At 41.5% G+C, this 25931-nt stretch overlaps 1 protein-coding gene across 1 annotated transcript in view; it reads right to left on the bottom strand.

Annotated features, from left to right (window-relative positions):
* Positions 1 to 25931, bottom strand: part of THSD7B (thrombospondin type 1 domain containing 7B) — an 898700-nt gene that overhangs the window by 173587 nt on the left and 699182 nt on the right. Inside the window, exons 18-19 of the mRNA XM_029607893.1 lie at positions 13425 to 13566; positions 7024 to 7139 (exon numbers count right to left, since the gene is read on the bottom strand). Of these exons, the coding sequence (XP_029463753.1) occupies positions 7024 to 7139; positions 13425 to 13566 (258 nt within the window). The remainder of the gene's footprint in view (positions 1 to 7023; positions 7140 to 13424; positions 13567 to 25931) is intronic.

Raw genomic sequence — 25931 nt, 5'->3', positions numbered from 1 at the left:
ACCGGCTACCTTAGTACATGCTACTACTAATCCATCATCATGCCAACCATTCATCTGAATCAGCCCAACATCGATGGCATTAGGTGGTCCTTGCCACTCTGCGTTCCATCCATCACAGCATCCCCACATTCAGTGGACAGCTTCTTAACACCAACTTCCTCCCTCTCTAAAGTTGCAAGCTTCTGTGACTGCTTAAACTCTGGGTAGCCTGCACACCCCCTAATAACTGAATTATTAGGCCCACCCCAAATACTAGGTGGAAAAGCATCCTTGTCAGGGGGTGTAACAGTGTGCATGACAGACAAATGTCAACTAATACGTACACGTAAGACTGCATATTTGATGTGCACACTGTCAACTTTCACACCTCTGCCCCTCTCTCAATGCTAGGTATAAACTGTGAGCGTACTAAGGGAAATTTTAGGGTATAAGGCATGAGGCCATTCATACTGCAGCCCATATGCTCAACTGTCAGAGGCGCCCCCTTCTCAAGAGTGCAAGCACTTGACCACTGCTGTCCAAAAGCTGTGTTTGCACACTTAATGCACACACACTGCCTGCCTTGGGGTATGGAGTGGCGTGGCAAGGGAAGGACTTCCAAGTGCAACAGTACCCCCAGACACAGAGATTGACAGAGATTAACACAGCAGGTCACTCAGCGAGTCACAAACTCAAACACTTATCTTTTGAGTACAGACTACCTGCAGCACTTCCTGCACCTACACATGTGTATGTGCCTGGAATATTTGTCATCAAACAACATTGATGTCTGTGGTTGTTTCTCCCTAACTGCAAATGAGGTACTCTGAGTCCTTCCTCAGCACAGATTACCTATACCTGGCCACATAAAACATATCTGTCAGAGGCATATGTGACATCTACTTTATCTGAGATACTGACATGCGCCCCTCAAGGGCTTGGGTAGCACTAAATGCATGTCTGGCAAGAGACCAACACAGAAAAGCCATCAGCCATCATGACAACCACATGTGACCTCTGGCAGCAGCAGGCCTATACATTCAGCAATCAGCATTGTGTCCCATTAACTATGGAGGCAGCTTGTAGACTCATTAAGTCATTAGTTGACAATAGTTTATCTAGCCATAATTCTATACACAGAGCAGATCATTGACAGTGTAGGAACATTCCTGCCCTGCTCCCCACTAACAGTAAAAGTGACTAACATCACATGAGGCACAGCCTAGAGGACAGCAGCTTTTCCTGACTGGCCACAAGTCGTGTCAGCCATGTGGATCAGCCAGGGAATGCAACCATAAAACCACGGAAACGTGTGGAGTGAAGTTGGAAATGAAGCTATCTGCAAGCTGTTTGGAGCTTGAGTTCTCAGCCTATGTGCTTTAAAGGCACTCACAGATCACACTAGGACTGTAAGTGATGCTAGCTATTGCTACAAGCAAACTATTCTGCATATTTTCGGGGTACATACATGTGTACATACTGCAGCGCCACATGACTATCCATAAGCCATTACGGAGAAGGGCCTTACAGCACCCTGACATCCCCATATCTGACTAAGGCTATCTGTGACAGCTCAGTCGAAGCCAGGAGCTTCTATCACACATTAGCATCAAGCTCTATGACATAAAAGTTGACTTAGGAGAGATGTGGTTGCTCTTAGAGTCATTACAAACTATACTGTGATGGTGACATCTCAGAGGCCATTGCAAAATACAAGCGAGGGCATAACACCATCTGATTCCCAGTCCTGCCTTCACAGAGCCTGATGTGCATCCTTGTGTACCCTCCCCGAGAAGCTAACTGAACCAACATGACATCTCAATAGCCAAGGCCCTCACCTTCACATTATCATTTACAAATTACATAGCTAGGTATAGTAGGGTGCATCTGTGTAAGAGTGCATGCAACCATGAAGAGGTATGCTAGTTTGGAAGACCTGTGAGCATTGTAGGAATGGCAGCAGATAGCACAGGCACTTTATACAAGGCTGTAAATGAAGACTTGCTACATGAGCACTCTGATGTCAGCAGCAGGGTTGCCAACCGGCTCCTATTTTCAGGACAGGTAGATGCAGTCCTGGTTTTGAAGCCATTACATGCTGGGATTTCATCTGATTTTCCTATAGCTTTTCCTAGCAAAACAAAGTCTATACATATCTGCATGCATGGGAGTAAGACCAGGGATAGATCAATATGTCCTGTAAATCTGGATCCACTTGGAAAACCAAGCCAGCAGTGGCTCTGAAACTGCTGAGGCAGTGATGACAGCTTGTCTTGGCATGCCCGTGTGACATTCAGCCTCCCCAGTACAGGTCTATTACTTCACATGCACACATTTCTCAGCTACGGAATGAGGCAGTTAAATGGGAACTCTGTAATTGAAAACTTATACTTTCTAACTGTACCTTTAGGCTGTGCCTTTAAGCTTCACAGGTATTTGAGATTTACAACATTTCTAGAGCTGTTGCTCTGCATGCTCAAGGCCCAGCTGTGGTCCCGTCACACTTATGGCACTATCTCATCCACATGTGAGCACTAGGATGAGGCCCGCTGGGGAGGACCAGCAAGCCAAATGGTTCTAGCTAGGCCAAGCTATTACATAGTGTTGGCAGTCGTACACAAACTTGCATGCCACACATGCCTCTTTTAGGGTCACTAGCAGGAGAATAAATTATGGCAGCCACATTTATTTGATGTTATCTTTACTTTGATTACTGTTTTTCAAGTTCAGTCTACTGCTCCATTGTCAAGATGATTCCTTAGTAGGCATACATGTTTTCTGTTATACTCTGACCCAGAGAGAGAAGCAGTGAGAGAAAGATAGATGATCAAGAGGAGAGCAGTAGCTAAAACTCTACTGGCCTCCTTTCCCTGCCCAAACTCCTCCCACTCAAATACTAATTTTTAATTTGCATACGCATGTTGTGATACAGTATTTATCGCACGTGGCGTTATCGCACGCGATAAGGCCCTAACACTAAATGATAAATGACCCTCTGAGTTTGTCCATGAGAACATTCTCCTTTCATAGTGGATACATAGTTCTTAGTTATCCCTTGTGAGAGAAGAGCCCATTGCCACATTCTGACTACTCAAAAACATAGGAGAGATGAATCTGTTCTTCCTTGCTTGTTCATGAGGATCATAGCTAACTGATTGCCTGTTTGAATTTGGACAATGTTGTTGATCAACTGATCTCTAAAAGTTATAGAATACTAGGAATTCTCTTAGCTATAGAAAATGTATTTGAATGACTTTTGCTCATGTCATTTCATGAGCAGTGGTCATAAATGAAGCCCCTGAAGAACAGCTTATGCCTCAAAACATTGTGCTGGTGTTGGGTTTTCATGGGTCTTTCTTTCAGTTGCTGGTGATGAGCAAGTTCCTGCAAGAATATAAGTAATGCAAATTATGAAGGGGACTTTTTAGTAGGGATGTGAATTGTGTGCCCGATTGTCTTAACGATCGGGTTCGGCTAAAGGGAGAAAAAAATCTGATCAGTGGTGATGTGAATCGGAATCGGTTCCGATTCACATCGTTAATTTTTTATTAGTGAGGCCCGACCCTTTAAAAGTTACCCCTTACCTTCCCCCACCCTCCCGACCCCCCCCCCCCCCAAAAAAAATATTTTTACGAGTACCTGGTGGTCCAGTGGGGGTGCGGGGACCAATCTCCCGCTCTCGGGCCATCGGCGCCATTTTGGCTGCCACTCAAAAAATGTGCCGATAGCCCGATAAAAAAGAAACCCCACCCGACCCTTTAAAAATGACCCCTTAGTTTCCCCCACCCTTCCGAGCCCCCCAAAACATTTTAAAATTACCTGGTGGTCTAGTGATGGTCCCGGGAGCGATCTCCCGTTCTCGGGCCATCGGCTGCCACTCATAAAGATGGCGCCGATGGCCCTTTGCCCTTATCATGTGACAGGGTATCTGTGCCATTGGCCGGCCCCTGTCACATGGTAGGAGCACTGGCTGGCTGGTGCCATCTTTAAAGATGGCCGCTGCCATCATAAAGATGGCGCCGCCATCGTAAAGATGGGCACCGTCATCTTTAAAGATGGCTGCCACCATCGTAAAGATGGCCACCTCCATCTTTAAAGATGGCGCCAGCCATCCAGTGCTCCTACCATGTGACAGGGGCCGGCCAATGCCACAGATACCCTGTCACATGGTAAGGGAAAAGGGCCATCGGCGCCATCTTTATGAGTGGCAGCCGATGGCCCGAGAATGGGAGATCGCTCCCGGGACCACCACTAGACCACCAGGTAATTTTAAAATGTTTTGGGGGGCTTGGGAGGGTAGGGGAAGCTAAGGGGTCATTTTTAAAGGGTCGGGTGGGTTTTTGTTTTTATCGGACCATCGGCGCCATTTTTGAGTGGCAGCCAAAATGGCGCCGATGGCCCGAGAGCGGGAGATCGGTCCCCGTGCCCCCACTGGACCACCAGGTACTCATAAAAAGTTTTGGGGGGGTTTGGGAGGATGGGGAAAGGTAAGGGATTAGTTTTATAGGGTTGGGGTGGGTTTAGGGGTTGTTTTGGTGTGCCGGTTTTCCCGCCCTCCCCCCTCCCCAATTTACGATTGTTCACGATAAATCGGGGGAATTTCTATTGTATCGCGACTTAACGATTTTTGACGATTTAAACAATATCTGACAATTTTTTTAAATCGTCAAAAAACGATTCACATCCCTACTTTTTAGTGCATTAAAAATATAAATAGAACATTTTTGCTTACAGATAGTTTACAGACCTATGATAATACAAGCAGACAGTGAACAATCACTGCATGGCTTTAATGTATAGTGGCATCGTAGTATGATGGTCCTTTTATTATTTGTTGTGTACTGAGCTATATATTTGTAGGACAATTTTCCTTGGAGGAAATACATTTTTCATAGAAAGGGTGGTAGATGCTTACAATGCTTTCCTGAAAAAGATGGTAAAGACGAGAACAGTAGCAGAATTCATAAAAGCATATGATAAACACAAAGGATCCCTAGTGGATAGAAGATGGAAAAGAAGAACCAGGGTAACCAGTGGTAACTTTTCATGTAACAATGAAGCATGGGGGTAAAATGCATGGAGTAGTTGTTATAAACCTAAGCATCTGCTGTGTAGTCTGGATGGACCATTTTGGTCTTTATCTGCCATCATTTTCTATGTTACTATGCAAGTATGGTAGTGCAAAGAACTGCCATTCAACCACCTAGCTGGCCCATCTTTTTATTGTTGCTAATGCATTTTGTTTCTAATTCACTGTCAACCACGCCATCCTCCTAAACCAGTTGTCGTCCATAGGAATCTGTGGCACCGTCCTATCTTGGTTCAAAACCTTTCTCAATAACAGAGGCTACAAAGTTAAACTCCAAAACAAGGAATCCTCAAGATTTGACTCGGCCATAGGAGTCCCACAAGGTTCTTCATTATCTCCGACTCTATTCAATATTTACCTGCTTCCTCTCTGCCAACTTCTCACTGACCTCAATCTAAAGTACTTCCTATACGCAGATGATATTCAAATCATCATCCCCATCAAAGACTCATACTCTAAAACTCTTGACTACTGGGAATCATGCCACCAAAAAATGAAACAACTACTCAACCACCTCATCTTAAATTCCTCCAAGACAGAAATCCTACTCATCTCTCCTGAGAACAATACACCTAACATTGCTCTTCCTACCAACCTACATACCACACAAGTTAGAGACTTAGGAGTGTTATTGGACAACCGGCTAAACTTCAAGGCACACATCAACAAAACAACCAAAGACTGCTTCTTTAAACTCCAGGTTTTGAAAAGGATAAGACCTCTCTTCCATGCTCAAGACTTCAGAACGATCATCCAGGCAGTCATTTTTTCAAAATTAGACTATTGCAATTCCCTATTGCTAGGTCTGCCTTCTTCCTATTCCAAACCATTACAGATGGTGCAAAATTCAGCAGCCCGACTACTAACAGGCACAAGAAAAAGAGACCACATATCACCCATCCTGAAAGAGCTACATTGCCTACCCGTATACTTCCGTATCATGTACAAAGCCATATGTATCATTTTCAAAACTATACATCAATGCACTTCCCTCGATCTTCAATTCCCTCTCCAAGTATACAACTCGACAAGACCTACCAGAGATGTTTATAGAGGCACACTCCAAGTTCCCCCTGCGAAAACGACTAGACACATTACCCTAAGAGATCGCGCCACCTCCACAGCTGGCCCCCTTCTGTGGAATTCCTTACCCACAGATCTCAGACTAGAACCCTGCCTCCTAACTTTTAGGAAAAGACTTAAGACTTGGTTATTCAAGCAAGCTTTCCCAGACACAATTTAATGACACAATCCAAGGACACAATCCAAGGACTCCTCTAAAACATTCAGCCATTAATCATGCCATTTGCACATAACTTGTAATTTGACTTGTATATCGTTTAACCATTTTATTCTTTCCTATTTCTTCCTCTTCACCAAGTTTTGCTACCCTTGTTAATTGTAACTGTACCTTCGGTCACCTCAGTTCTAGTTTGATGTATTTAATGCACTCCCGTTTCATGTAAACCAGCAAGATATGTTCTCATGATTGCCGGTATATAAAAACCTTAAATAAATAAAAATAAAATAAAACATATATACCTTTCAAAACTCCTTGACCACACAACTTTAAATGTCAAACTCTTGAGGCTATCTTTTCACATTTGCCTAAGTTGTCAGTAGTCTGGTCTATATTGCTATCATCATCTTGTTTCCACACTCTCCTTGCCTATTCAATCTCTTCTCTTTGTTCTGTATCCCAGCCATTCCCATATATTTTACCCATCTCTGTGCTTCACTTTATGTACCTGACAAAGTGGACTCTGTCCACAAAAGCTCAGACCTCAATAATTGGTTACTGTATAAGATTCCATCCGCCTCGTGTCATTTTTGCTACACCAGACTAACATGGCTATCCCTCTGAATACCTTTAGACTGGTTTCAGAGAGCGCATATTTTAAAAATAGCAATAGATTAAAACCAAAATAACTTTAGATATCCATATGAAACCTTACCTGTTCACAATAGTTCTTATGTACTGATCTGCCATCACTTCGGATGCAGTCCAAAATACGGGTCCGAATCCCTTGTCCACAAGTTGCATTTTCACTTAGTTGACATGTACTCCACTCTAAAGATTTTCAGTATAAGAAAAGAAAATATCTGTCATCCTCAAAAATCTAGAATTCATAATATTTTCCAGACTTACACAGATTCTTGTGTATAATGACAAAATACATAAGTAGCAATTGCTCTTATCTGTCCAAAGAAATTAACAGCTTTTCTTTAAGTAGATAAGGTCATGTGCATCCTTGTGCATCCACGTGTATCCTGGATGTTTCCTAAAGGTCAAGGACCATCATTGATAAGAAGCCTTTTGAAAGAAACCAATTTCTATTAGGCATCTACTATATAAAATGGATGATAAAATAAATGAGTGATAATTTTGTCCTCAACATATGAAAGAGCAGGTCATTCACAGAGATTTGCAACGAGGAACCACAAGCCTGGATAATTTAGGGAAATCATTCCTATAAAATAATAATTATAATCATAATAAAAACACCCCAAACTTTGTAATACAGTATACTGAAATAATTTACAGGTGATCAGTCCTTAAATTATGGGGGATTGTTAAGTACGACACATAATTTGATTGACTGTTCAGTCAATGAAATTGTTTTATTTTTGCTTGCAATACAAAACATGGTTTTTAACCTGCAATTATAACATTATATAATTCATATTATAATCTTGGACTCAGCTTCTAAAATATTTCTCACTCTCTTCTAAGTAGTAAACCTCTTCTGGAAATAGGGCTGAATGCAGCTATCTATTTTAAGCTATTAAATAATTTACTTTAGGTCAATTTTATGGTCTTGTAGCTCGCAATGCCAATAAAATAAATTGTTGAGCTCTGCACGTAGGTTAGACTTTTTTTTAATATTGTACATTTTAGAGATCATTTAAAAAGGATTTGCACACTTAAAACTGGAGTTTATATGTGTAAATGCACTTTACGTGCATAAGTGAGTTTTTCAAAATTGCTCTGATATATGCTATTAAATTGTCAATAGGTTTTATGTGAATAAATGCACTTTAATTACATAAATGGGCTTTTGAAAATTACTATAATAGTATGTCACCTTTACACACATATCTCCTTTGAAAATTATCTCAAATATGTGCACTTTTATATCATTCTGATTCTGTCAGGCGTTACTCCACTCCTTAAATATAGTCCCACATCAGTGCCCCCTTCCCCCATGAAACTGAAGTACACTAGGCAAGTGGGTAAGCAATTGGCCATAACTGTAATTTAATGAACAAAAGAAACCCATCCCATTAACATGTTAACAATTAACAGAAGCAAACTGGAGATGAGATCAACATAAATCCAAATAATTAACATTTGCAGAAGCAATATGGAACTAGTGTACATCCCAATTTGGCATCACTTCGAGTCTCTAAGTGGTCGTTACTGTCACTGTTAATCCTAACTGTGGATGTGATAAGGTTTCTGCCAGATAGAACTGAGCCCTCACTGGGTATCTTAGTGGACCAGACCTGGGTGGTTCCCCTCAATCTTGGCATGTATTGGAGAGGGACAGGAAGGAAGCCTGCTGAATGTGTCTGGTCCCCAATCCAATAAGCATTAATGCTCCATCATAGACTTCATTAGTACACTAGAATGAGGCTGTACTATTGGTAAGTCCTGAGGATGGGGGCAGGCTTTCTCATCTTGGTCTTGGATTCCCTCTTAGATGGACCTGGGACAAGAGTGCCATTCCCTCTGCTATTCTCATCTGCATTCCCCTATTGAGCTGCAATGGCCTCTCTGCCTTCTCTAATCCAGGCCCTCAATAACCCCTGCTGGAATATTACTCATACAGTGGAACATGTGCAGAGGGAGTGAGTGGTGGGTCTTTGCTCCTGAACTACCTGAAAATTGTAGCTTCTGTTTGCTGGCAGATTCAGTCATCTAGTTTACCTGTTCAACTTCCCTACTGAAGTTTGAGAGCATTGGGCTATGATTGGCCCAGGTCTGTGAATCTTGTTCCTCCACTCCTATTCCCTAAACCCCTTCCCTTGCCAAGTAAGCCTCTTTCACATTCAAGAGAAGGAAGGGAAGGAACAACATGCAAGCTGGCTTGCACACAAGCCATGTTATGCAGCTTTTGCTCATGAGCACTGGGGCTGTTCTTATTTGAGGTATACAAATATTCAAAATATTCTCATTTAATTTGTTTCAGAGCTCTCTGCTATTCACATTAAGGAGCCTAGCTACTAAAGTGTGTTGATGTTTTAATGCATGTTAAATGTCTATGTTGGCATCTTAATAATAATTAATTATTTATCTATTTATCTATCTATCTATTTATTTATTTATTTATGTTCCGCCTTTCAGCCACTTCAAAGCAGATTACATTCAAGTACTATGGGTATTAAAAATACAGTTAAGTTTCTCAGTTTAAGAAAAAGTGGATTTTGATGTTGCCAGTAAAGTAACAGTTGAACAAAGAAAATAAAAGACAAAGTTTATGAAAGTTTGAACAGTTCACTTTTTGGTGCTTTCTGACATTGGTCCAGGACAGGATGTGAGTGGCATCCTATCAAACACATTATCAAATTCAATCTAAGAAAGCTCTACAAAAGGCTAAAGATTCCAGTGTGCTTTGAAGAGAGACCAAGGCATGTAACATACAAAATGCAAAAATAGAAAAAGATTGGAGCCCATCTGGTCTCCCTTGATGCAGAAAAGACTTTGACAGAGTGGAATGGAGATATTTGTTCACCTTGTTTGAGAGCATGAATATGGGCAATAACTTTGTTACATGGCTTAGGGTTTTTGTTTTTTTTACTATATATCAAAGGCTGCAAGAGTTAGTTAATGGTTGCAAGTCAGAACCTTATGAATTATTTTCTGGGAGTAGGCAATGGTGCCTGCTTTTCCTGTTACTTTTTTTTTAATATTATTGATTTAGAACCCCAAACTTTGGTGCTGCTCCTTTAGAAGGAAACAGAGGAACTTTCATTGATATCTGGATTCAAAGTAAATGCAGAAGAGTCCATGACGGTGATAGTCAGGTTGGATGGTAGAGGGCATTGGAATGTACTTCTAGTTGAGATAACCTCACAAAAGATAAAATACATGGGAAAATGAGTTCCCAGAGACTTGCAACAGTTATACACCCTTAACTGCAATGTTGCAACTGGTTGCGGAAGAATCAGAAAGATGGAACATATTAAACATATTAGACTGTGATAGTTTCCAGATTATTTTACCTTCTTTTCCTTGTTAACAATTGAGATTCCCAAGGTATTTTTAATGAACATAATCAAAATAGTGATCAAATATATATAAGAAAGGGAAAAAATATTAGATAGGAGAGATCGGTACTTCCAACTGAGGAAGGCTTATCCAAATTTTAAATTATACTCACAGCAGCAATACTGAAGGCACTAAGGAGGTCATTTTGTAAAGCTTATCGCGTGCAATAGCTTGCTAGGGGTGGAGTCGGGGAGGTGAGGGGAGGAGTCGGGGCACGGCGGGGCAGACTCCGCGATGTCTTAGCTGGCGGCAATAAGGTAAACCACGTTATCGTCGCCAGTGGCACGTCCAATAGCACCACCTTTCCCGGTGGCGCTATTGGGTGTGAAAGCCAGCAGCGATAACACCACAGTGGTGTGATGGCTGCCGGCTTTCACAGGCCCACCCCCTGTTTCCACTGGATTCACCATTCTGCGATAGAATGGTGAATCCAGGCCTAAGGGGTATATATTCAAACATATCCCTAGATTCGTCAAAAAGCATGGATAATGCCCATGATAAGACAAAGGGGTGTGTTTATGGAAATTTTAAAATTACTGCACAAAGAGAGAGAGAGAGAGAGAGATTATCTACAAGGCTCTCATAGTAGTGAAGTATTTATATCTGTATAGTAGGGCCATCTAATAGCTTGAGGTAAGGTGTTGGTGGTGGTTTAGGGACCAGTTTCTCATGTAGAGTGAGATGTACGAACAGCACAGTATACCTTGGTAAATATTTGATGTCATTTGGAGTGAGGAAAGTCTCACAAAGATGCCATTTTTATTATGTTCTCTCACCCTAGCTTGATGGACTCTATAACAGGGTACCAACATAGCACAACATTTCATCTTTGTGAGACTTTCCTCATTCCAAATGACATCAAATCTTCACCAAGGTGTATTATGCTTTTCATATGTCTCATGCTACATGAGAAACTGGCCCCTAAACCCTAAACCACCACCAACACTTCACCTTGAGCTAATATATGACCCTCTTATAGAGATATAAATACTTCACTATTAGAAAGTCCTTGTAGATAGAGTCTGTCTCTCTCTCTCTCTCTCTCTCTCTCTTTTTTTTAATGCCATAAAATTGGCAGATAAATCTTATCTGACAAGCTTTTGAGGAGGTCTAACTTATTGAAATAAGCTTGAATATAGCTACTTTTCTAGCTAAATCCTAGATTTACTAAGCTGTGATAAGGTGACATTGGGCCTCATTTTCCAATATCGCATTGGTATTGCATGCGATACCAAAAAGGGGTGTACCTTATGCTAATAAGCGTGTGTATCGCAAATTGCAATATCAGCTATGCAAAAAGCTGTTATTGCAAGTTGCACTATTAGCCCAATTTGGGCTACATTGCCAGCATATATTGTGGTTCATGATGTTTCTGGACAGGCCTGTTTCTGTGCGAGAGAGAGTGAGAGAGCGAGCCTTGCTATAGTGCCTCCTCCCTAGACAGGTATTTGTATCCCTATGGGAGGCCCACCTAGTAACTCGAGGTGAGGGTTAAGTATTAGTGTAGGGGGGTAGGGGCCACTTTGACATTCAACGTGAGATGTACAAATAGAACAGTGGTCTCTTGTGAAGATTTGCTGGCCTTCGGAGTGAGGAAACTCACTCCAAGATGAGATTTGGGCAATGTTCTCTCAACCTAGCTTAATGTTACCCAGGTGGAGAGTCCCTCAAGCTAGGTTGAGAGTAGGGGTAGGGCAGGGTCAGGCTCCCGGCACAGTGGCCATATTTGCCGCTGTGCTGGGGATTGTGTGCTGGCAGTCAGCCGGCAGGTGCAAAAGGTAAAACAAAAAATTTGGGGGTGGGAAGGTCAGATTAGGGGGAACAGGGGAAGGCTGTGTGCTTGGCGTGCGCAGGTGCACAATTGTGCACCCCCTTGCGCGACCCCTGATTTTATAACTTGCGCGTGCCTGCACGCGCAAGTTATAAAATCGGGTGTATATGTGCGCGCACCGGGTAGCACACACACATGTATGCCCAGGCGCAACCTTTTAAAATCTACCCCATATTGTTCAGCTAATATTAGCAGCTATGTATGTATTAGTTAAGAAATGGAAGCCCTGCAATTCTGCAGCACAAGTCACAGAAAATGATGAAATATGAAAATATAACTTGCTTAAAGGGGAACATGGTGTCTTTTTACAAAAAAACTGTATCCCATTTACTAACATTTAAAAAAGAGAAAATGAGCTAAATATAAGCAGTTGCTAATCTTTTAAAAGAGATCTAACAGGATTTCTGGCAGATATCTTTGATCATTTTTCTTCCAATATCAGTGTTACTATTGTTGATTTTCTTTTTATGCTCTAGTGTAAAGGAACTAAACTATTTCAAGAGGAGTACTTGAGATGCAGTGATTTAGTCAAATGTTTCAATGTACACATGGATGTTATATGAAAAATGTGTCAAAAAGAATGTGATAAGAAAAAGAAAACTCTCGAAGAGTCCTCAAATGCCATATGCTACATAAGTCATGTGACCCAGGCTTATTATAGTTCCTTGTAATTAGAGAAATAAGACAACTTTGCATTCTGTAAGTGAATCTTTCACTTTCTATAACTTCATGTTAGCCGTGTAATAGAATGTTTAAATATTTCCCATGAAAATAATTTAATTTAATATTTAAATTTAATATCAATTTATACTCTGCCTTTTGCAGTGATCTACTCCAAAGAGCTCTGAAACATTTTTTTTTTCAACTGGGAGTAATATAAGACTATTCCTTCTGAATTTCCTACAAAATATATTCAGTTGAAGGGTAATTTGCCTTGAGCCAGTGCCCCAGTTGAAGGAAATACCTCAGCTATTTAAAACATAAGGGTCATTTCTTGGCATTAGGTGCCCTGTAAAAATAACTATTGCTACCTTTCTCTGCCCTATATTTTGCCTGTTCATTTTGGAAATTTAACAACAGAACAATGGATTTTGTTCATGAAATCATATTGTTCGTCACCAGCCTATTTGAGTTCTCATGCATAGATTGTAGATTCAGCTTTGTTTATGTGTTTAACTTGTTATGAAACATCTGTTCTACTGCTTGCAGATATTTTGAAAGGTCACATGTGTCTGCACTCAATTTATGCTTACCTGTTAGATTGTATTGATAGTGAAAACAATTTTGGTTGAGAATGCAAGGCTCTGTTTGTGACTCTTCGTGGCAGGTCTTATTATTTACAGGAGATCTTAATGGAAATCGATTTCTTGTTCTCACACTATTGGAGTCACATATCTATATTAACAGAATTGCATAGTAAATATCACAGACAGGTACTGTAGATAAGTTTCAACCATATTGCTGTTATCATAATAAGAGTTTTATTTATGGACTCTGTTTTGTACTTTTCAGCACATTAAGGGCCAGATGTACTAAGGACTTTTTTCCATTTTTGCATCTATGGGGAAAGTGCTCAGTACATATGGCCCGGAGTATTTAAAATTCCGATAGCAAACTTGTGATATTTTTGAAAGTACAATACAGCTACAAACAAAATACAAATGCAAAACATTGCATTGTACCTACCTTATTATTTATTTTTGCGGACCTGATTCATGAAGACTTTTTTCTAATTTTATTTATGTGAAAATAGCTTGATGAATCAGGCCCTTAATGTTAATACTCTTCTCCTTTTGCTTATATTATTATTAGGGAAGTATATTTGGATAGTAGCCTTTGTACTATGAGCAAATTGGATTGTTTGAACTCTTCCCCCTTCCCTATCACCACCCACAGAATCTAGAAACAAATCTTAGGAAATTAAGACCAGATTTAAGAATGGGGCAAAACTGTTGTTCAGTTTTGAAATAGCATTTCTTATGCCCAAAGCTTTAATTTATTGTATATTTCATTTTTCAGTGCTTTATATGTCATACATTCTATAGAGGGATTTAATGATCATACTGTCAGAAATGATGGGGCACAATAACAGTACATCTACTGGTCTCCAACCTGCCTCCAAATCACCCCATGTCTTCTACCTCTCAAGAAACAGAGTTGAACTTCACCCCCTGTATGAGGATCCCAGCTCACAACCCGACTTTCTACAACTTTAGGTTTCCTATGTCCCTCCATCCTGGCCTCCTTTCTTACCAACAGGCCAGGTGAGGTTTTCAGGGCTGCAGCAATGCCAATTGTTCCTGCCCTGCAGGCCACAAAATTCTTGCTGATGCTGGTGGAGTTGCTGCCCTCCTGTACCCTGATAGCCTACCTGCTAATGCGCTGAAGGGAAATAGTGCATACTGTTTGCAATTAGTGTGCCCTCCAGCGCATGCGAAGATTATCAAACTGAAACACACAAACATCACTCGAACAAAACCACTGTCATTTATTTACAGTATAGCATGATGATTGAAAAGCTGAGATTAAGAGCCACTTGTTGGTTGACAAGAAATAGGTAGCTTTTCTTTAGATAACAATGTTTAGCTGATAATTATAGCAGGTCTTGATTCCAGCAAAACTCAAATGCATAGAAAGAAAGACTGAGAAGTTGTCCATTAAGTGAGAATCAGAGAGAGAAGGAAGACAGACATATTAGTATAATGTGCTCCATCTATATATATATAGTATACCTCTAAAACTGGGCACATTTTTAACCCATTATGAGAACTTCTCAATATTATAGTTCTGTGTATAATAAAATGCTGATTTCATCCCATTCATCAGTATATTTCCATTAAAAGGCTAAATAATTCACTAAGACTTGGATTCATCAAAATGCTATAAATAAAACAGAAATATGGATATGGTTAGGTAAATATCTGATATACCGCACTGCCAGGGTAAGCTTCAAAACTCGCAAAAATGTACTGCATTGCACAATACAGTATCATGTTGTGCGATGCATTAGCACATCACATGTCATGTTACATGTCACATGTCATTTTACATTTGTTGCATTATTTTCTTTGTTTATATCAGCTTCCTGCAGCTGCCTCTTTGAGGGTGTGTCGGGGTGGGAGAGAGAGGAAAGGAGGTGAGATCTTGGTTGGAGTTTAGTGGAGGTTCATAGCGATTTCTGAGTGAGTTGTCCTGTTTTCTGTTCTCAGCTATTTACCTTTACCTTTGTCTCTTGTCTTTTATCTGTGTTGTAGAAGTTTGTGTGTGTTTGTCAAGTTTGTTCATTTGTCTTTGTGTGGTGGTGAAAGAATGTGGAGGAGTGAGGAAGAGTGCAGAGAAGTGTGGAGTGAGAAGGAGTGTAGAGTGGTGGAAGTGTGGAGTGGCAGAAAGGATGGAGTGTGGAAGGCATGTAGAGAGAGGAGAGCATGAGGTGAGGCGGGAGAGTAGAGAGGAGTAGGAGGAGGGCAGGAGGAAGGAGAGGAGGAGGGGGGAGAGGAAGGAGAGGAAGAGGAAGGCAGGAGTGGTAGGAGGAGGAGGAGGAGGAGGATTAGGGATAGGAGTAGAGATAGCGAGGAGAGAAGTATATGAGGAGATGGGAGGGGGAAGGGGATAGACAGGCAAGTGTGGTGGGAGGAGGATAGCAGGATAGGGATAGACAGAGAGGGTGGGAGGGGAGTTGGTAGGGCAGGTGCTGGAAGGGAGGAAAGAAGTGAGGAGAGTGGGGATTGGGAGCAAGAGAGAGGAAAGTAACACTTATCCAGAACTGGAAATGGGATCCCGTTCATCTAGCAGCCAGGTAGTACGTCAGATTAATCTTCACGCATATAAGTTCAGCGCCAAGGATAACGAGATGCTCATTTCTGGGGTCATCAAGTATTACAAAATGCTCTTTTGGAACAGTGCAGCAAAGATGTCCAGGGCAGCCAAGGGCCAGATGTGGTGTATCATCACCCAGCTGGGACTGGACATGTCTGAGGGGATGTATGAGAGGCCCTGGACTTGACATGAGCTGGGGCCAGTAAACTCATGGTACCTGTAAATGCCATCTGTTACAGATATCCACACATTTTGGCAAAAGATCACATTGCTTGATGCAAAGTGCACATCTTATGCCAAACAGTACATTTATTTTTATTTATTTTATTTATTATTTTTATATACCGACATTCATCTCAATTGAGATATCACACCGGTTTTACATTCAGGTACTGTAGGTATTTCTCTATCCCCAGAGGGCTTACAATCTAAGTTTTTTTTTGTACCTGAGGCAATGTAGGGTAAAGTGACTTGCCCAAGGTCACAAGGAGCGACGGCGGGACTTGAACCTTGGTCTCCTGGTTCATAGTCCACTGTTCTAACCACTAGGCTATTCCTCCTAGCATTCATACTTATGTCTTCTTTGTTTCCACAGCTCTCACTAAGGAACCTGCTGGTCCCAGCCGTGAAGCCCCAAGGACAAGCAACACAGTCCAGCTCTTAGTTTGCAAATGATGCTCAGACCCAGTGGAGTGAGGAAAAAGAGGAGGAGCAGCAGCAGCAACAACTGTCATAACAGCACCAGCTACTGCCAACCCTTGGCTCACCCCTACAACTTGACACCAGCCTAAACCTCTCCAGCTTGATGCCATGGGAAGAAGATGGCCAGTCCCCACCTGCCTCCAGCAAAACACACCCAGCCAGATCAGCCCACTAGCCCAAATGTGCTATCTTTGGAGCCATAGACAGCACCTCAGCTACCACCAACCACAGCACCAGCAGTACCAGCAGCACCAGAGCGGAATGTCCATGACAGACTCGACCACATTGAAGGGAGACATAGGCTCTACCTGCACCATATACCAGCAGGGCTGCTGTGGTTGAGGAGGGCTCAGATCAGCCACACCCATGCCATGCAGGTGCAGACAGCAGACCTTATGCAGGGCTTAATCATCATCTCCAATTCAGTCAACAACTTGACAACCACCATAACACAACTAATTGAAAGATTGCGAGAGCCCGTATCTGTGCCATATCCATCCTCCCAGGAGTCCACTCCATGCAGCATTCCCTGGCTCTTGGGATGACACAGAGGCGTAGGCCCCCTAAAATAAATACCATCCCCCCAACCAGCCAAAAGTCCAGAGAAGGAAAAGGACCATGAGGGTCCAAGTTGAAAAGAGAAAAAAAAATCACTCAATGATGATTTGTTCAAATAAGCAAAGCCAGTTCTCTGTTCAGAGTTCCAGTGTCATCTATCTGGAAAAAGTCTTCTAGGCCCAGCCTGACTACATGGCTCCTGTGCCAGCTAGATGGAAGACACCTGCTGGGCCCATCCTAACTACAGAGTTCCTGTTCCGGCTAGATGGAAGACACCTGCTGGGCCCATCCTAACTACAGAGTTCCTGTTCCGGCTAGATGGAAGATGCCTGCTGGGTCCATCCTGACTACTGAGTTGCTGTGTCAGCTATTTGGAAGATGCCTGCTGGGCTCGTCCTGACCTGTGTCAGCTAGATGGAAGATGCCTGCTGGTCCCCTCCTGACTAAAGGGGCGTTCCTATACTGGCTAGATGGAAGATGCTTGGTGGGCCCGTCCTGACTACAGTGTTCTTGTGCCAGCTTGCTTATGGGGATGGTCTACTGTCTGCCTGTGTTGTCCTGCTGCTTACTTGTTATGCCCTCATCCATGATCTACCCATAGTCCTGCCTGCATGATTTGGTCTCCAGTCATGGTCCTACTGGTGTCTCATCTCATCGCATTCTGCTGTTTCCTCCATGCTGGTGCCTTGTCTTATCTCATCCTGCTGCTGCCTCCATGTTTGTGTCTCATCTGATCTAATTCTATTGCTGCCTCCATGCTGCTGTCTCATCTCCCTGGGCTCTTGCCTCCATGCTGCATTCTCCAGTTCTGGTCCTTTTGCCTCCATGCTGTGCTCTCCTGTCCTGGTCCTGATGCCTCCATGCTGGGCTGACTGGTCCTTGGCCTGCTGCCTGTCTATCTTTTTATCTTTATCTTTTATTTACATTTATTAATTGCCTAAAATAAAACCTAGGCGATGTACTGCATAAAAATATACATAAAATAATGATTATACAATATATATATATATATATATATATATATATATTTTTTTTTTTATTTTTTTTTTAAATATACTTAGACAAAGCCAGATAGCAGCCAGATCAGGAGATGCTTGCAAAAGTGCCATAGCTTATTAAAAAGTCTGCTTAAACAGCTATGTTTTAAAAGGGATTTAAATGTTTTTAAACTTCAGTCAAAAGCTGTTCCACTGGTCGTTCAGCGGGTCGACTGCAGGAGGTCGTTCAGTGGGTCATTCCGGAACCCCGCTGAATGACCTCCTGCCGGCGCCATTTTCCGTACGGAAAACGATTTGCGACAGGAGATCGCTCCCGGACCCCCGCTGGACCTCCAGGGACTTTTGGCCAGCTTGGGGGGGCCTCCTGACCCCCACAAGACTTGCCAAAAGTCCAGCGGAGGTCCGGAACGACCTCCTGCAGTCGAATCGTGTTGGTCTAAGGCCGCCGCCATTTTGCGCCGCCATTTTGCAAAATGGCGGCGCAGAATGGCGCCGGCTGAAGACAACACGATTCAATTGCAGGAGGCCGTTCCGGACCGCCGCTGGACCCCCAGGTAATTTAAGGCATTTGGGGGGGGTTCGGGAGGGTGGGGGATTTAATTTAAAGGGTTGGGGTGGGTTTTAGGGTGTTTTAGTGTGCCGGTTTTCCTGCCCTCCCCCTTCCCCCGATTTAGCTACGGACCGCCGCTGGACCCCCAGGTAATTTAAGGCATTTGGGGGGGTTCGGGAGGATGGGGGATTTAATTTAAAGGGTCGGGGGTCGGTTTTAGGGTGTTTTAGTGTGCCGGTTTTCCTGCCCTCCCCCTTCCCCCCGATTTAGCTACAGACCGCCGCTGGACCCCCAGGTAATTTAAGGCATTTGGGGGGGGGGGTTCGGGAGGGTGGGGGATTTAATTTAAAGGGTCGGGTGGGTATTTCGGGGTTTTAGTGTGCCGGTTCACGATTTTAACGATTTTCACGATACTCTAAACACCGAAACGGCGACGATACGATTCCCTCCCCCTCCCAGCCGAAATTGATCGTTAAGACGATCGAGGACACGATTCACATCTCTAGTTATTTATATTTGCTATTTATATTTGCCAGTTGTTTGGTTTTTTGAATTCTTGTTCTGCTTATAATGGTATTTGTTTTCTGTCGACTTGTTGTAATGTAACGCCTTTGCTGCGAATGTTCAGTTACTATGGAAACCGATGTGATTTGATATTTTGTTCAAGAATGTCGGTATATAAAAATTCTAAATAAATAAATAAATAAGTAAAGCAAAAAAAAGGTCTCCTATTATAAAGGTGAAGAAGGTAGCAGTTAAATGTATTGATGTGCACTTTCAAGGTTTTTTTGTTTTTTTCAAATTAAAAGATCATCTGTAACATTCAAGGGAGAGTGAGCCTTTAAACTGCTGTAGGGTTGACACTACCTGAACTGTGGAACAATGGGTCAGACCTAGCAGGCTGCACTAGATTCTCTGTTGAGGTCATGGAGTCTGGTATGTTTGTAAGTTAGTATATTAAAAGCCAGCATATATTTGTTTTCTGGTTTAATTTTTATATATTCCTTTTTTTATATAGACATTAGTAGTTAATAATTTTGTTTTTCCTATGTCTTTCTTTGAATTCTGCTGATTTCTAGCAGAAGTCATGGTTTCCTCTGTCTAGCTGACTTTTCACTTTTACTGTCTGTTATCTTAAGTTTTCTGCTACTTTTCTATTCTGTGAGATAAGGAAGGAGGGAGAGATTAGTTTTCTTAAGGCAAATGGTAGGTTAGATAACAATCACAAGCTGAACTGTTAATTAGCCAAGGGCTGTGAAACTGCTAGAAATATATATCAACTCATCAAAAAGGGACATTTGAAACTGCAAAAAAAAACCAAAAAACGTGTTGGTCTCACAAAGTGCTGAATGTGTGACTTTAGTAAGTGAACTGTGTCAAATCCCGGACATTGGAAGCATCAACTATCAAATAGCAAGCAAACTCTGCTGAATTGGAAAAATGTCAGTTTCTTGCATGAACAGTGTTTATATGATGTCAGGGCAAGATTTCTGCTGATTAATTTGAAAAAGTACAAGCAACTAGGAGATAGCTGTTGAAAGAACTCACTCTTGGCAGAACTCTTTCTTGACAGAACTCAAACTTTTTACTTACCAATCAATTCACTTATACACAATCAGCTGGACATTTCTGCAGTAAAAAGTTACTATAATATAATAGTGCAAAAGCATACACCTATAAGAGAGATTCACAGCACTAGTGACAAGACTAATTGCAACATATACACATTAGAGATGTGAATCGGAACCAGAATCGGTTCCAACTCCGGTTCCGATTCACATCGTGATTTTTTTTTCGTCTAGCCCGATCAGGGTTTTTTTTTTTATCGGCTGCGCCCAAGCCGATAAACAAAAAACTCACCCCGACCTTTTAAAACTAATCTCTTAGCTTCCCCCACCCCCCAAAACCTTTTACAGGTACCTGGTGGTCCAGTGGGGGTCCTGGGAGCGATCTCCCACTCTCGGGCCGTCGGCTGCCACTAATAAAAATGGTGCCGATGGCCCTTTACCCTTACCATGTGAAAGGGTATTGTGCCATTGGCCGGCCCCTGTCACATGGTAGGAGCACTGGATGGCCCGTGCCATTTTTAAAGATTTGCCCCTGAGCTTTTGGGTTATAGGGACCAGCAGGACTTGGAGCAACTCACTCAGGTCAAGGCAAGCGAAAAGCAGAGAGATGTAGTCTAGGTGAAGTTCAGGGCAGGAGGCAATGGTCGGGGTCAGTGGCTATGAGCAGATGAAAAGTCCAGGTAATGGTCAGGACAGGCACAGATCAAACAGAATCCAAGGCAGTCTAGGTCAGCAACAAAAAATTCAGTCAGAAGAGAGGAGGACAAGCAGCAGGAGACAGAGACAAGGAGGCAAAGCTGGGTACCAAGGAACACAAAAAGGGCAGCAGTTGATCAAAGTATAAATAACAAAATTAAATGTAATTTAACAAAATTTAATGAATACATTTTTATGTTTTCATATTTATATTCATACACCACAAAATTCAGGCATATAGTAAAAGACAGACAACAAATATATTGCAAACAATAAGCAAAAGCAAACAAAAATAATTTAAAAGTCCACGATCCAATAAATCAGATAATTGGCGCATGAAGAAGAAAATAGGTTGCAGCTAGAGGAACTCATGCCATAAAAAAGGGAAGCCCTGAATTTCAACAAGCTCCCAAAACCTCAGCAGAAAAAGTTCTCAACATAAGTGCAATGATGTAGAGGACTTTCGATTATTTGTCCTCCAGGATGTGACCTGTAAGCGGATTAGGGATATTAATCTGCTTTTGTTATGTACAGAACAAAAATGGATTTCAGATTTAAATACTTTACCTCTTTCGGTTTAAATGACAAAACTGAGGAGGTAATTTTAAAAGGAGTTAGATGTGTAAATGTAACATACTATTGTAGCAATTTTAAAAAGCCATTTACACATGTAATGTGCACTTACAAGTGAATATCCTATGGACAATTCCATGTCATATATCGTAGCGGTTTTCAAAAGCCCACTTACATGGATACAGTTTATTTACAGGTGTAAAATCCAATTTTAAGCAAGTAAATGCTTTTTAAAATCAGGCCCTATATAGGCAGGGTTTTTTTTTTATGTTAGATGAATCCCTTTAAAATCTACTAATTTTTTATAGAGTCTGGGGTTTTTTTTCCCAAATGTATATAGAGGTAGGTGGGGAACTAGAGTCATGTGCTTTTTCTTTGTAAAATGGTTAGCATTTATGTGATATTGTGGGTCAGTTTATGCTGGTGAATTTTTCTTCTTTTTATGATTATATATATATATATATATATATATATATATATATATATATATATATATATATATATATGCCCTCCAGGTAACAAGCTGTAAGACACTGCAAACTAGCAGCTAGGTTCATCAAAAAGTGTTACTAATGCATTGATAACAAAAAAAGGGGTGTGTTTATGAATTACTGCACTATATGGTAAACTTAGCACACTGTGTGCTAGAGAGATGGAGAGAGAGACAGACTATCTCTGTCTCTCTCTCCATCTATAGAGATATAGTAGGGAAGTATTTATATCTCTATAGAAAGGCCATCTAATAGGTCGAGGTGAGGTTTTGGTGGTGGTTTAGGGGCTAGTTTCACATGTAGAGTCAGATGTACAAACAGTACAGTATACCTTGGTGAAGATTTGACATAATTTTGAGCGAGGAAAGTCTTACAAAGATGAAATTTCTACTATGTTCTCTCACCCTAGCTTGATGGCCTCCATAACAGGATACCATCAAGCTAGGGCAAGATAACATAGTGCACTATGTTCTCTCTCTCACTCTCTCTCATTCTCCCCCCTCCTTGTCTTCTCCACTCTCCTTGCCCAAGTCCAGAAATGGCCAAAATGCAATTCCAAAGATTTATCCCGAATTGCATTATGGCCATTTCAGGCATATTGCTCAGCCTAATGCCAAGAAAAAAAAGTGTAGTTAAAACCATGTGATAGGACCCTTCATTTAATTAAATCCCACCCAAACTCCTCCCTGATCCCGCATCTCAAAGAAATTTGCATTCGCTCCATACGTTATGAACAATATCATGTGTGTTAACGCCATAATGCATTTTGATGAATGACCCAGTAGGTCAAGCACTTTTTCACAGATTAACCTAATGCTTTGTAATGATTTACCTCTTGTTTTAATAATATATGAAAATTATAAGCTGTTTGGGAAACAACTTAAATTCATATTTATTTATTAGAAAGTTCTCTTCTTCTTGAAATATGTATTAATTTAACATAATGTTTATTTTTGTTTTATTTTGTGTATTTGGTTATTAGGGATGTGCATTCGTTTTTCCCAAAGTAGATAATTTCAATGAAATTGCCTAATTTGGTATGGTTTGGGAGATTTCAGAAAAATTCATTTTTCGGGTTAATGCACACTAACTCTGACACTTTAACATGCACTAACCCAAAAGTTGGGGCCCCCCCAAAAAAACAAAACCATGAACCAAGGGAAAATCAAAATTCCCACGGGGGGGGGGGGGGGGGGGGTCCCGAAAATAAGCCCGACACGATAGCAAAATCCAAAGCACATCTCTATTGGTTATGATGATGTAACTGTCTGTTTAACTGTGTATACATTGTGTAACCCACTCTGATCAATTATAGTTAGATGTAATAGACTATAAGAACATTAAATACATAAATATATAAATAAAATATATTGTTATATTTGTAGGTTAAGTTTAATGAAAGCCAGATAACAATACATTTGGCTGGTACACTGTTATAAGTTTAGCCAGTGCTGGTAAAGTTTGATAAGGATAGATTACAAATGCTTGCAGAAAGCTTCAGCAATGCTATAATCATTTGGATACAACTAGAGCAAAGTGAATCATTCCTCTGAAGAAACTTGAAGGAGCAATACATGGGAACTTTTCCTGCTGAAATGTTGGGAGTTTGTTGATGTTCTGGAACCTTTTTTTTTTTTATGGCATGTGTTCCTTCAGCTGCAACCTTTTGTCTTCATCATGCACAAATTATCTGATTTATTGGATCATGTATATTTAAATTATTTTTTAATGTTTTTTTATTGGTCTGTGATATATTTGTTCTTTGTCTTTTAATGTAAGCCTGAGTTGTGTAATATTTAAATAGGAATACATTAAAAATGTCATTAAATGTAGTTAAATTACATTTAATTTTGTTATTTATAATTTGGGAATTATTTATCATCTCATCTAGGTTTTATATGGGAACATGCCAACACCAGAGCCATTCTTTGTATGTAATGATTCAGAGGAAATGAATCAAATCAATGTGAATCTCAAAGTGGTGTTAGAGCAAATTGACAAACTAAATATTAACAAATTACTAGGGCTTGATAGTAGTCAACCCATGGTTCTGAAGAAAGTCAAATATGAAATGTCAGGCCTGCTACTGGTAATCTGTAATTTATTATTCCAATCTGCCTCTGTACCTGAATCCTAGAGGGTGGCCGATATAACACCAGTTTTTATAGAGAGCTTCAGTAGTGACTCAAGTAACTACAGACTGTTAAGTCTGACATCAGTGCCAAGTAAAATAGTGGAAGCTATTGCTAAAAACAAAATAATTAAGCTTATGGCTAAATGAGTTTTAGTGGGGACAAGTCAGCATGGATTTAGCAAATGGATTTGAGTTCTTTGAAGATGTGAATAAGTATGTGAACACAGGAAAGTCATTTGGCATAGAATATTTGGATTTTCAGAAGGCATTTGATAAATTTCTTCATAAGAGGCTCTTCAGGAAACTAAACATTCATGGATTCGCAGATTAGGTTTTACTGTGGATAGGTAAACGGTTAATAGATAGGAAGCAAATAGGTCAAAATAGTCGAAATAGGACAAAATGATCATTTTTCCTAATAGAAAAGGATAAAGTGTGGATCACGTCAGGTATCTGTACAGGGACAGGTGTTGTTTAACTTATTTATTAATGAGTTGGAAAAGAGAGCAATGATTGAAATGATTAAATTTGAAGATGACACCAAAACATCCAAAGTAGTTAAAACACAAACAGACTATGTAAACCTCATCAAACAATTCATATAGGGGTAGATTTTCAGACCAGCGCGAATAGCCTACTTTTGTTTGCGCTCCAGGCGCAAACAAAAGTACGCTGGATTTTAGTAGATACGCGCGTAGTCGCGCGTATCGGCTAAAATCCTGGATCGGCGCGCGCAAGGCTATCGATTTCGTATAGCCTGCGCGCGCCGAGCCGCGCAGCCTACCCCCGTTCCCTCCTAGGCCGCTCCGAAATCGGAGCGGCCTAGAAGGGAACTTTCCTTTGCCCTCCCCTCACCTTCCCCTCCCTTCCCCTACCTAACCCACCCGCCCGGCCCTGTCTAAACCCCCATCCTACCTTTGTCGGGGGATTTACGCCTCCCGGAGGGAGGCGTAAATCCCCGCGCGCGAGCGGGACTCCTGCGCGCTGGGCCGCGACCTGGGGGCGGGTACGGAGGGCGCGGCCACGCCCCCGGGCCGTAGCCACGCCCCCGTACCCGCCCCCAAAACGCTGCCGACACGCCCCCGAAACGCCGCGACGACCGGGCCCGCCCCCCGACACGCCCCCCTCCGAGAACCCCGGGACTTACGCGAGTCCCGGGGCTCTGCGCGCGCCGGGAGGCCTATGTAAAATAGGCTTCCCGGCGCGCAGGGCCCTGCTCGCGTAAATCCGCCCGGTTTTGGGCGGATTTACGCGAGCAGGGCTCTGAAAATCCGCCCCATAGAAAGCAATAAAAATTGTTTAAATAAACTGCAGAAGGCCCTTGCCAGACTTGAGAACTGAGTATCTAAATGGCAGATGCAATTTAATATGAACAAATGCAAAGTGATGCACATAGGGAACAGAAGTCGTAACCATGGATTCACAATTCTGGTTTCCATATAAGGAGTCACCACCTAGGAGAAGAATCTGTGTCATTGTGGAGAATATGTTAAAATGCTTAACTCAATGTGTGGCGGTCACAAAAGCAAACAGAATGTTAGGAATTATTCAAAAAGTAACGAGGAACAAAATTTAGAATATTATAATGCATCTGTATAGATGCAGTACTGTGTGCAATTCTGGTCAATTCATCTGAAAAAAAGGAACTGGAAAAGCTACAGAGGACAATGAAAA

Source organism: Rhinatrema bivittatum, chromosome 6, assembly GCF_901001135.1.
Source record: "Rhinatrema bivittatum chromosome 6, aRhiBiv1.1, whole genome shotgun sequence".
NCBI classification, from domain to species: Eukaryota; Metazoa; Chordata; class Amphibia; order Gymnophiona; family Rhinatrematidae; genus Rhinatrema; species Rhinatrema bivittatum.
The sequence above is the reverse complement of the archived record's forward strand: the minus strand, read 5'-3'. Positions and strand labels throughout refer to the sequence as shown.